This window comes from Castanea sativa, chromosome 1 (genome assembly GCF_040712315.1).
Source record: "Castanea sativa cultivar Marrone di Chiusa Pesio chromosome 1, ASM4071231v1".
NCBI classification, from domain to species: domain Eukaryota; kingdom Viridiplantae; phylum Streptophyta; class Magnoliopsida; order Fagales; family Fagaceae; genus Castanea; species Castanea sativa.
Window position 1 is genome coordinate 37,595,908 of NC_134013.1, and position 13,516 is coordinate 37,609,423.

Below are 13,516 nucleotides of genomic sequence, written 5' to 3' on the forward strand. Positions count from 1 at the left end.
TTTTGAAAAATACTAACATATTACGAAAAATCATCAACCAAATTAGCCTACTGTATCTTAAATTCAATAATTAACATGTTAATTTCCTGAACAAAACATACATAGCAAGCCAAAGTTGAAGCAAATCCATAAACTTTAGCAGATTTTTCATAATTCAAAAAAAAGAAAAAGAAAAAGAAAACGAAATGCTTAGTGCACTGTTTGGTTGCTGAGAAAAAAAGAAGAGAAAAATAAATGATAGAGAATTTGACGGACCTTGCCGAGAGTGTGAGTGAGAGCGGAGCCAGCGACGCCAGCACCTACGATGATAACATTGGCGTCGGCAACATTAGCGGATCTACATTCTCCGTTAGCGGCCACCGCCGTCGTGGCGACATAGTTCATCGCCTTAGTTCGCACTACTCCAGTGACCTTTTCTTCGCAGTGACAAAACTATAAATTGCAACGACAAGCGCGAAAACCAAGACGACGATCGCTCCCAACAGATACTGATCTAAAGCCACCGCCACCGATGAATGTCCGAGCCCAAGCAAATGCCCAATCTCGTGCACAGCCACCGACTCGAGATTGATCGCCGTGAGCGACAAGGACCTAGTGACGTCGTCGTTAACGACCCATGACTCGGCGGCATCTAAATAGTGAGATTCAATTATTTTTTTCATTCACCTTCAATTTTCTCATGAAACAAACAAAGATTATTTATATAATCGGTTTGTAATTTTGTTAATTTAAAAAAGGTAAATTGGGGAATTCATTTGGACAATAATTTATCTACTCTACTCTCCCTCCAAACCTCTCCAATTTGGGAGAATTAAAAATAAGGGGTTAGAAGTAGTTGAAACCCCTCCAAATCTCTCCCCCTCCTTCCTTAAAAAACTTTCAAACAAGGTAATTGAATTACTCTCCCTCCCTTTACTCTACACCTCTTCCTTCTTTAAACTTCCAAACAGGCCATTAGGAGCATGCCAAGAAGTTGCAAATGGACTTCAGATTCACAACCCCAGTTAACACACAAGTTCCACACAAGCTAGTCAAATAAACAAGTAGGCTGCCCTTGTGCATCCCTAAACATTTTTTAGGGTACCTATTGCAACAAAAAATACTATTTGTTGAAATTTTAATCGCCTCATTTTGCACCTCCATTTAAAGAAGTCCATTGTGAATATACATGCATATTCTACTACTGAACTGTTCACATGCATAATCAAGATCCTTCAAACAGATCAAATAGCAACACAGTGAATGTACACAAATCTTGTGACTTAATTGGACATGTCCTTATTCCAATTACTAGTCAAAAATAAAAAGAAATTGAAGTTTGGCATACAAAAATTGTATATCACATTTTAGTAATTTCCTTTTTCTTTTATAGTATATCAAGTACCATAAAATGATTGGGTTATGAATATGTATGTTAATGACATAAGATCAATGACATAAGATCAATAATACAAATTAAAAGCAAGAAACATTATGTGATAAAAAAGTTTAAGATTGCTACTCCTGTTTCTTTATTGCAATAATCAAGCAGAATCTTTATTAAGAAACACAAACACACATTGGTTGTTGATCCTATAAATAACACAACAACAAAAATTTCTCTGCAACTTGTAATTGTTCCCTGGAGGAAATATAAACAATAAAATTTAGTTCACAACAACATAAAGATACGATAGAACAAGAGAGATCAACAGAAAAATCCAAGACCCAATGAAAACCCACTGACCCACAGAAAACAGAAGACTCATTGAATAACCACGCACAACTCATCAGAAAAATTAGATACCCAAATATCCACTGAAAAGCCCTCTGAAATTCACAACCACACCCAAAGAACTCATTGAAATAACCCAAACAACACAAACATTGGGCGATAGAACCAGAGTGAATGAAACAACACAAATTGCATGAAGAAGATTGAGGATTCCTCCTCACCCACCCCATACACTAACATAATACCCACAAGAAAATCAATGAAATAAAGAGTTCATATATCTACGTTTACAAATGGGTAATCCTAAAAATAAAGAAAAAAGGAAACAAAACAACGACATTGAAATTAGAGTTTTACTATTGTTTTGATCCTTACCTTTAAGATATCTGTAAACAAATTAAAGGCAAGGTTAGAGCAGTAGTAAAGCAAGAAGTAATTGATGCAACAGTGAAGTGCAAGCAAGGTGGAGCAAACTGTTAGCATGATGTGTAAAACGACATAAGGAGCTAAGTGACTTGTAGTTTAGACAGTATTTGTTATTTATGTTCACACGTGGGTGATACACGTGCTATGACTGATTTAATCACTTTGTAACTGCCCTGCGCATAGTTTGGTAGATTAGCTTTTCTTCATTCTGTTAGTATATATGTAGAGCTTTGTACATTGTTCAATTCAATTGATTCAATATAGTAACTACAGAGATATTTCTAGAAGTTTTCTCTCTCTCTCTCTCTCTCTCTCTCTCTCTTTCAATTTCCATAAGCATTCTTTCTTCTTCTCTGTTTTTCAATCTTTTATGGTATCAGAGCTTGAATCTGTTTCAATGGTGTCCAATTCTCAACAAGCTTCATCTTCAACCACACAATGTGAGCTTACACCAATGGAGGATCCTCATAGTCCATTCTTTTTGCATCATGGTGAATCACCTGGTCCGATCTTGGTTCCACAACCATTAACAAAGGATAACTATCCTACCTAGGCTCGCGCAATGAAGATGACTTTGGATGCTAAGAGCAAACTCGGCTTTGTTGATGGATCAATCACTGCTTCAATGGCCGTTACTCCTTTGGAGAAGAAGGCATGGTCTAAGTGCAATTCAATGATTCCCTCTTGGATCTTGAATTGTGTTTCACCTCATATCACTGCTAGTGTGATTTATAGGGACACAGCTCTTGAGGTTTGGAATGCACTCAAGAATCATTTTTCTCAAGCTAATGGACCACGAATTTCACAGCTACAGAAGCAAATTTCTACTGTGATGCAAGGTGATTCAACTGTCACTACCTATTTCACAGGGCTTCAAATTTCGTGGGATCAATTGCTAAATTTTAGACCTTTGCCTTGCTGTTCTTATGGAAAATGCACTTGTGGTGTGAATGACAAGATCACCACTCTTCAGCATCAAGATTCACTGATGCAATTTCTCAATGGGTTGAATGATGCTTATTCTCAAGTATGAACTCAGATTCTCATGATGGAACCTACTCCTTCAATAGATAAGGCTTTCTCTTTAGTGATTCAAGAAGAGAGGGAAAGATCCTTGGGTTTCAATTTGGGTTCATCAGTTGAAACGACTGCTCTTGCTCTTAGAAATCAAAGCTTTACTCACAACTCTGGTAATACTAGCAAGAATTTCAAAGGCAACACTGGGAAAGGCAGGCATATGTATAGTTATTGTGGCAAACTAGGTCACATTAAGGAGAAGTGTTACAAGCTGGTTGGTTTTCCACCAGGTTACAAGTAGAAGGGAAAGACTCTAATGGTTCATGTGAAGGTGTTCATTTAGCTAATTCTGCAATCAATCCTGCTGCTGCATCAGGTAATGTTTGTAATTTGTTTCAAGAAAATATGTCTTCAAGCATGCATCATTCTGTGTTTTCTGTCAATGCTGTGAACATGACTACCTTCAATAATGAGACCTAGGTTCTTGATATTGAGGCCACAGACCATATGATTCATTCTATTTCTTTATTCACCAAGATCACTAGTTCTATTTCTACTTTTGTTCAATTGCCTAATGGTGAAAAAGTCACTGTCACTCACATAGGAACAGTTCAAGTAACCTCTACCTTAGTTCTTGACAATGTTCTTTGTCTTCCCTCTTTCACATTCAATCTAATCTTTGTTAGCAAATTAACACAATCCCTATCTTGTTGTCTTGTTTTTCTTTCAAACTTGTGTTTCATACAGGACCTGTCATGTTGGAAAACGATTGGAGTGGGTAAATTGCACAATAATATTTACTTGCTGCAAGCTTCATCAGATTGCACATCTATATCAGGGGCTTCTTCTATTTTGCAGTCTATTTTTAGTTCCCTTGTACATTCTATTTCTAGCATTTCTGTTGTTTCTAAGCCATATTTTTGGCACCTTAGACTTGGGCATGTTTCTGATAATAAGCTCAGTGCATTGCACAATCATCTTCCTGATGTAATTTAGTTCCAAAGCAATAAAAATTGTGTTCTTTGTCCTATTACTAAACAGAAAAAGCTTCCATTTCCATCTTTTAATCATATCTCTCATAATGCATTTGATATTGTCCATTGTGGTGTTTGAGGTCCTTTTGTTAAACCTACTCAAGAAGGTTACAAATACTTTCTGACCCTTGTTGATGATGCCACTGGATCAACTTGGGTTTATCTCATGAAATGTAAATCAGATACCAGACCTTTACTTGTTTCATTTTATAACATGATATGTACTTAGTTTCACACTAAAATTAAAGTTTTTAGGTTTGACAATGCTCCTGAATTTTTCTTGAAAGACTTCTTCTTTGCTAATGGTATTATCCACCAGCATTCTTGTGTAGCCACTCCACAACAAAATTCAGTTGTGGAGAGGAAACACCAACATATCTTAAGCATGGCTAGGGCTTTAAAATTTCAGTCCAATGTCCCTCTTTATCTTTGGGGTGAGTGTGTGCTGACTGCTGTACATATCATTAACAGGTTACCTTCCCTTATTTTGCACAATCAATCCCCTTTTGAGAAACTCTATGGCAAAATTCCTTCTTATGAACATCTTAAAGTTTTTGACTGTCTTTGTTTTGCTTCAACTTTGGTTCATCATAGGTCTAAGTTTGATCCTAGATCTGTCCCTTGTGTTTTTCTTGGATACCCTTTTGGTGTTAAAGGTTACAAGCTTCTTAACTTGTTAACTAAAAGGGTCTTTATCTCAAGGGAAGTGATTTTTTATGAAACTTTTTTTCCTTTTGTTTCAAATCCCATTCATCTTTCTCTCATTCCAATATACCTTTACCTCATTTGTTTCTTTCAGTGGCTTCACCCCATGATCCTTTGGTTTCTTTTCCCTATTCTGATCCTATTCCTGATAATATACCTGCACAGGATCCTGTTATTCCTTCTACAGATGTGCTTATTACCTCTGATTCATTTTCTGATCCTTCCTCACTTCCTATCCTAGACTCTCAGCCTACAAATGAGGTTGTTTCTATGCCTAATTCTAGTATTACTCCTAGCATTCCTTCTGCAACTTCAGATATTGTTCTTACTCTAGATGTTTCTCCTCTTCCTTCATCTCTAAGGAGGTCGCAAAGGGTTTCTAAGCCTCCTGCCTATTTGCAATGTTACAAATGCAGCTCAGTTCATTATGATCAATCTACTCACTTCACATCCTCCATCAAGTCAGGTTCCTCCTCTCCACCTTCAAGTACCAAATATCCTTTGTCTTCTTATTTGTCTACTTCTAAACTATCCCCATCTTATGCTAATTTTTGTTCCCTTATCACTAACATTCTTGAAACTAAGTCCTACTTTGAGGCTGTCAAACATCCTAAGTGGCAAGAAGCAATGGATGCAGAAATTGCTGCTTTAAAGTCTAACAATACTTGGACTCTCACCCATTTACCTCCTCATAAGAAGGCAGTGGGTTGTAAGTGGGTTTATAGGGTGAAATATAGATCAGATGGCAGTGTTAAGAGGTACAAGGCACGTTTGGTTGCTAAAGGGTTTACCCAATAGGAGGGTCTTGACTTTACTGAGACTTTTTCCCCTGTTGCCAAAATGACTACAGTCAAGTCTTTGTTGGCTGTTGCTGTTGTTAGGGGTTGGTATTTGACTCAACTTGATGTCAATAATGCCTTCCTCCATGGTGACTTGCATGAGGATGTATATATGCAGCTTCCACAGGGGTTTCACTACAAGGGGGGACTGGTCTATAAGCTCAATAAGTCATTATATGGGCTCAAGCAAGCTTCCAGGCAATGGTACTCCAAGTTTTCATCCACCATTTTGCAGTATGGTTTCAAACAATCTAAGTCAGACTACTCGTTGTTTACTAAGAAGACTCACAATTCATTTTTGGCTTTATTAGTTTATGTTGATGACATTCTCATTGCCAGTAATGATATCAAGGCTGTGGAAGAAATTAAAGTGTTCCTAGATTAGAAGTTCAAATTTAAAGACCTTAGAAATTTGAAATTTTTTCTTGGTCTTGAAGTTGCTAGATCAGAAAAAGGGATAACCTTGTGTCAAAGTATGCCCTTGAAATACTTAAAGATGCAGGGATGACAGCTTGTAAGCCTTGCAAAATTCCAATGGATCAAAATCTACAGCTAAGTAAATATCAAGGACAACTGCTGCCTGATCCTGGAGTTTATAGAAGGCTAGTTGGTAGATTATTGTATCTCACTATCACAAGACCAGATTTGGCATATTCAGTGCATAAGCTTAGTCAATTTATGTCTAAGCCTAGAAAACCCCATTTGGATGCAGCTTACAAGGTGCTGTAGTATGTTAAGGGCTGTCCTGGTCAAGGAATCCTATTGTCCTTAAGGTCTGATTTCCATTTAAAACGGTATACTAATGTAGATTGGGCTGCATGTGTGGACACTAGAAGATCAACAACTGGCTATTGTATTTTCTTAGGTGATTCTCCGATTTCATGGAAGTCTAAAAAGCAGTTCATTGTTTCCAGATCATCTGTAGAGGCTGAGTATAGGGCAATGGCTGTGACAGTGTGTGAGATAACATGGTTACTTGCATTGTTGAAGGATCTTGAAGGTTATCATCCATAACCAACCTTGCTTTTCTGTGACAATTAGGCTGTAATATACATAGGGGAGAATCATGTGTTCCATAAACAAACAAAGCACATTGAGATAGATTGCCACTTGGTTAGAGACAAAGTACAAGATAGAGTGATTAAATTGTTTTATACTCTCACTCATACTCAGTTAGCAAATTTACTTACAAAAGCTCTTAATGCTCAACAATTAGCTTTCTTACTTGACAAAATGAGCATAATCAATATACATGGATCTAGTGCTAACTTTGAGGGGGGATGTAAAGATATTAAAGGCAAGGTTAGAGCAGTAGTAAAGCAAGAAGTAACTGATGCAATAGTGAAGTGCTAGCAAGGTGGAGCAAACTGTTAGTGTGATGTGTAAAACGACATAAGGAGCTAAGTGACTTGTAGTTTAGACAATATTTGTTATTTATGTTCACAAGTGGGTGATACACGTGCTATGACTAATGTAATCACTCTGTAATTGCCCTGTGCAAGTTTGGTAGATTAGTATTTCTTCATTCTGTTAGTATATATGTAGAGCTTTGTACAGTGTTCAATTCGATTGATTCAATACAGTAATCACAAAGATATTTCAAGAAGTTCTCTCTCTCTCTCTCTCTCTCTCTCTCTCCATAAGCATACTTTCTTCTTCTCTGGTTTTCAATCTTTTAATATCAAAACGATTTTCATCTTTGAAGAAACCTTCACCTAAGAATGCAAGAAGAAACAATCTGAGAGGAGTGTCAGTGGAGAACATGAGAGAGAAACAACGATGTAGAGAACGCAAGAGAAAAATTGAGAAATGTCCCATCTGAATTATTTTTGGTTTATATATGTTGACTTGTTTTACTAGTAACCGGTAGCCACTAAAACTAAATTAACGGTTAAGATCAAAATAACACAAAATTAATGGTTAGAATTTGTGCAGGTACCATACCCTCCAAAAATAAATAAAGAGGGTACGGTAGAATGATCCTATTTTTAATCTTTTTACTTTTATATATATAAATAGTAATAATGTAAAGCAGTTATTATTTAAATACATGTAAATTTATTTTTAATTTTTATATATATAAAGAAAAAATAGAAATAATTCGAGAAAATTATTCATAAAAAATTAATAGTGAAATATTAATATTTTAATGAAATTATAGCGTAAAATAAGGGAGAAAATAGTAAAATAGCAATAATTTTCAAACAATATAATTAGTAGTTAAGGTTTACAAACTATATTTTTTACTAGCATCTCGAGTCTAAAAGACTCGATTTTGGGGCTATAAATCGAGTCTCTAATGCTCGATTTTTATGGTCTGATTCTGTCCGATGTGGCATTTTTTTCATGTGGCAACTACTTGAAAATCGAGTCTCTAAGACTCGATTTACAAGCTAAAAAAAAAATTTGCTCTAAGTCCATCCATTCCCAGAGCAAAACCCACCACCAAAAAAAAAAAAAAAAAAAAAAAACGAAGGCGAGTAAGCCCACCTGGGTCGTGCTGCCTGGGCGCGCGACCTGGGCGCGCTGCCTGGGCGCGCGACCTGGGCGCGCTGCCTGGACGCGTGACCTGGGACCCAGGCAGGTTGCGCGACCCAGGCAGCGTGCCCAGGTGGGCTTACTCGCCTTCGTGTTTTTTTTTTTTTTGTGTGGTGGGTTTTGCTCTGGGAATGGATGGACTTAGAGCAAATTTTTTTGGGTTGTAAATCGAGTCATAGAACGATTTCCAGTAGTCGCGCGTGGAAAAATGCGCGTCAAGACAAATAAAAATCGAGCATTAAAGACTCAATTTATAACCCCAAAATCGAGTCTTTTAGACTCGAGATGCTAGTAAAAAATATAGTTTATAAATCTTAACTACTAATTATATTGTTTAAAAATTATTGCTATTTTACTATTTTTTCCAAAAATAAGTAAGAAAGTGTTTTTGAAAAATGAGTGTGTTTGTAAAATAGTTTATGCCTCATATCGTGGACGCTCTCACAAGTTTCAGCTACAGCCCAAGATTCTCAGTCCTAAGACAAATAACGAAAGAGAGAGATTGGATTCTGAACCCGCTTAAGCTTTATTTATTTTTTCTCTCTTAGCAAAATAGCGCTTCAACCCAACAAATCGGTAACAATATAAGATCGTCTCTCAATTCTCTTTTATCTGTTCATTCTCTGAGCTTTTTAGCTTTACTATTATATATGGTTTATCATGCTTTGAATTGTTCAGATCCTTTGCCAATTTCATTTTTTTTTGCTCCATTTCTGTCCTAGATTTTCAGGTATGGGTTTGTAGCTTTCATTATGGTGATTATTTCTTGCGTTTCTGCATAGGTTTTTTGTTGTTGGAAAGGCTAATTTCCACAGACCCATGTTGGATTTGGGTTGGATTTTGAAATGGGTATTCGTCAAAACGAACAAAAAACTGTTTTTTTATTTATTTATTTTGCAGTATTGATTCGAAGTTTGACCCTTCGGTAGTTTGTGTCAATTCGAAACTTGGTTGAGGTTCTAGAAATTGAATTGGGGGATTAGTTTTGTTGTGGAAACAAGGGGCCATTTGGTAACATTGTTCTACTAACAGGAATGCTGTTTGTATTTTTTGGAAATACGTGTGGGCGAAGAGTGTGTGAAAATGCTTATAACATTGTTTAAAAACTGAAAATATGTGTTTAAACACATGTACTAAACAGCCCCAAGGTTACTGATAACCGGTTCAGGCGTTGCTTTGATAGAGGAAACTTTTAGATGTTGCAGTATATGTTGTTTGGAATTGTGAATTTTGATCTAAAGCAACTACTAGTGTTTCTTATGTGGTTGTTAATTTACTGATTCTCCCAAAAGTTTAAAGCAGGAAATGATAAATTTATTCATTTAACCGCATAATTCTAACACTCTCACGTGTGAGCTCAAACTCCCTTTTAATAGATGAGGCTCAACACGTGGGATTTTAAATGAAAGGTAAAGTGGAGGAGAGATGAATTGAACTCGGGACTTCTTACTTTGATACCATGTTAAACTACCGTGTATGAGTAATTTATCTCTTACCAACATGCTGCAGACTAGATGATTTGCTTGACAAATTTACTCTGTATCTTCTCTTTCAGGTTAAGTTTCTGGAGCAACGTGTTTCCAGTTGTCATTATGGTAATAGACACCTTGGTTCAAGGTTTCTGTGGCAACCTTAGCAAGTGATGTTATTTTTATGGTCATTGTTCCTCAAATACTAAAATGTGGAGTTTTGCATCCAATTGCATAGCTGGAAATATTGGACCGAAAAATGACTCTATTAACCAAACCCAAGCTGCTTCTGAATGCTCTGATGATGAGGCTTTTTCTATTGCTAGCAGAGAGGAAGGACTAGAGTGCCCAATATGCTGGGAATCCTTTAACATCGTTGAAAATGTACCATATGTCTTATGGTGTGGCCATACCCTTTGTAAAAATTGCATTCTGGGACTGCAATGGGCTGTTGTGAAATTTCCCACTCTACCAATTCAGCTTCCACTCTTTATCTCCTGCCCATGGTGCAATCTTTTATCCTTCCGTCTGGTTTACAGGGGAAATCTCAAGTTTCCTCGCAAGAATTACTTTCTTCTCTGGATGGTTGAGAGCATGCATGGTGACAGAGTGAAGTCTCATTCTTCCTTCGCTAGGGATCAACAATCACACTGGCCTACAAATGGAAATTTGCCAATTGGAGGTCAAGTAAGCAATGGTAACCTCAGGAGGGGACAATATATTCGTCATCCTGAGCCATCAGGATCCCACCATGACCATGGTCGTCTCAGTAATTATCTCAGTGTGGAGACATTACACTCTTCCCTTCGGAAGTCGCTGATTTTCTTTGTTCATTTGACAGCTAAATTCCCATTGGTTGTTATATTTCTTCTGATCGTCCTCTATGCAATACCTGCTAGTGCAGCCATCTTGGCTTTGTACATACTTGTCACAGTTCTGTTTGCTCTCCCGTCATTTCTCGTTCTGTACTTTGCATATCCTAGTCTGGATTGGCTTGTGAGAGAAATCATCACTTGAGATGCTATTTGGGGTTTGCAAATGCTGTGAATAGATGTTTGCTCCTATAAAAATGCAACCTCTCTATCCAAAGAACCATGAAACTTATAATTCGACGACTTTCCTCTGTAAGGCTGCCCCAATGCTCAATGTCAGTACCATTCAAGACTTTCATTTTCAGATTTATTTTTAGTGCTTTTCGAATCTGGCTGGTATGAAATGGCTGTGATATTAATGACTGAAATTTTATAGTGTTGGTGCATCCAAGCCTTGAAGTGAATTTTCATTTTCCTAGACATAGTTGGATTGTGGATGTCCTAAGGTTATTTATACAGTTGTAATAGGTAATTAGCATGAAGACCATATATGAAGAGCTTGAGCATTTGTTGATATGGAATATTTCTATATTATAGTTATGTAATTTAATTATAGTTGGTAGATGATAGATTTGGGATCAAGCAAATTAATATTGGTTTATGTCCCCTTTATAATTATTTGTTTTAAGTCACAGGCAGAGTTCTTTGCATTATACACCTCCTGATTGACTTTTTGCCTGTAGATGATAGCTTACTGGATTTGTTTGTGTTCTTGTCTTGTTTGATTTGCTGTATTCAACTTTCTGTCTGGTCAAATAGAGGATCAGTTTGTAGAAGTTTGAAATTAGTTTGTACTATGATCTTTTGAGAGGATCCAAAGGAGTTTTATTCCTTAGAGGAGCATTTGGGGTGATAGGAGCCTCAGAAGGTTGCTTCTTCTTCTTTTTTTTTTTTCCTGTTTTACTTGCAGTTACATTGGGCAAAACACCAAAGGTCGTCAGTGGACAATCTTTGAAAACAAGGTCTTGTGATTGTTGACTAGTGTTGTATGTGCAAGAATAAAGGGGAGTCCATGGAGCACTTTCTACTTCATAGCATAGGTCAGTGGCTCAGGATATTTGGTCATTTGTGTGTACTTTATTCAGGGTGGCTTGGGTTATGCCGAAGACTGCAATGGATGCTAGAATGTTTGCTAGGAAGATTTTATTGTAATTTCTAACATAAGTTCCAAGAAATGGAAAGCTGTATCAATGAGTATTGTGAACAATTTAGTTGAGAGATGAACAGTTGAACTTTTGATGGCGTTGAATTTTTAAATCATGTTCTTAAGCAATTTGTTTTAAGATATTTGTATAATTGGATGACTAGCTTGGGTAGGATCCCGCGTCTTCTTTTCTGGAGTTTTTAGATCATTTAATTCTTAGAGTATAGTTTATTAACACTGGTTTATTGCATTTTTTGTGCATTTGCCCTAGCTCCTCTCTCAAATGAAATTATTTTACTTTTCAAAAAGACAAAATAGAGGTCGTGGTGGATGTAAAAACTGGATTTATGAAATTTGAAGTTGCGACCGGTAAAGCTGTTCTGATGAGTCTATAGTTATGTTTTTTAGTTTATGTCTGGTTAGTTTGAGCAAGATTGAATCAGGTATATAGATGTCAAGAGTGTTCATTAAAAATTTGCAGCACTGTAACAACATTTCCCTTGAACTGCTTGTCTACTGAACAGTGTGTGTAATTTTGACCATGGTTCTTCAACTAGCTCTGGTGTAGGGACAAGGTCATATATATCCATTGTATAAATCTGGTAATTCCTTGAATTCAGGAATGATCTGTATAAGCGGAGGCCATGATATTGTGTTGTGGCTAGCACGGTGCAACATCCTGACCCTGTTTTCTTGCCTAATAAGAAGTGTTATTCCTATTCCATAATAAAGCGGGAATACAACTCATCTCCATCTGAGGTGCCCAAAACGGAAAGTTACAATCACAAGCCCAACTAGTAAGAGAAGGCAATAAAAATAAAATACTCGTAATATTGCATGCCACTGCCTAAGAACATGAGATGAGAGGCTTTCCAAAAAGAAAAAAGATTGAATATGCTCCAAGATATCTGATATAATTTTAACTAAGAGCAAAACCAATGATTGAACAAGTAGAAACCGATGTAAGAGCAAAACCAAAATTATTTTAGAATTTACATTTCCAGATTTTTGTATTTATCTCATAGGAAATTGGATAGTTGTAGACTTTTATATAAGGATTAGATTTGAAATTAGACAGAGATTTGTATTTGAGTTCAATTAGAATTAGTTTCCATTAGTTGTTATCTTTTATCTTTTTACTTCCTAGAAGCTTCAACTGTGTCTAAACTTTTGGTCTATTTATATTTGAGGACAGACGATTGATTAATGAAATTTTAGATTGTAAATTTTCTAATGGGAGCTAATTCCTAAGGCCTTAGATGTTGATGCCTAAGTTTCTTGTTTAGTGTTTATCTTTTAATTTTATTGTTCTTTTATTTTCCACTTGATTGTCATGCATCAAAAACTTGCGTGCATTGCCTTCCCATATGTATCTTGTCCGCCCAAATAAAAATAAAAATGCATGTTGTTGGTCTTAATTGTATTTGGAATGATGCTATTGCTATGACCTCATTTAGACAGAGACATTAACCAATTGCTTTTCCGCATTAAAGCCAAATCTCCACCTAAGCCAAAGGCAAATATGTAATGCTGTGCAAGTACTCAACACCCTACCAAACTTTTGAATAAAAATTAGAGATGACATTTCCTCCAATAGCGTGCAAAGTGCGAAGATCAATCTTTAGAGCAGGAAGCAGACAATACTAAGAAATGCTCTGCCCTGGTTGCAAACCACACAACTTCTTTCACAGACTACTAATGTGATTGATACCTAATTAAAATAATGTTAATAATAACTCAAATAAAATTAATATTTTT

The 13,516-nt window shown here is 36.4% G+C and overlaps 2 protein-coding genes across 2 annotated transcripts; both read left to right on the plus strand.

Moving 5' to 3' along the window:
• The first annotated feature begins 2,702 nt into the window (after nt 1–2,702).
• Nucleotides 2,703–3,173, plus strand: LOC142626153 (uncharacterized). Its single transcript, XM_075799944.1, has one exon. The coding sequence runs from the start codon at nt 2,703–2,705 to the stop codon at nt 3,171–3,173; it is 471 nt and encodes a 156-aa protein (XP_075656059.1).
• Nucleotides 3,174–8,709: 5,536 nt separating this feature from the next.
• LOC142622891 (uncharacterized) lies at nt 8,710–11,214 on the plus strand. The gene is made up of 2 exons (XM_075796450.1): nt 8,710–8,849; nt 9,829–11,214. Exon 2 carries the CDS (start codon nt 9,953–9,955, stop codon nt 10,757–10,759), a length of 807 nt encoding a protein of 268 aa, XP_075652565.1. The 5' UTR covers nt 8,710–8,849; nt 9,829–9,952; the 3' UTR covers nt 10,760–11,214.
• The last annotated feature ends 2,302 nt before the right edge of the window (nt 11,215–13,516 follow it).

What these genes read in the sequence shown, in the direction of transcription:
- LOC142626153 (XM_075799944.1), top strand. Translation starts at nt 2,703, where the DNA reads ATGAAGATGACTTTGGATGCTAAGAGCAAACTCGGCTTTGTTGATGGA.
- LOC142622891 (XM_075796450.1), top strand. Translation starts at nt 9,953, where the DNA reads ATGTGGAGTTTTGCATCCAATTGCATAGCTGGAAATATTGGACCGAAA.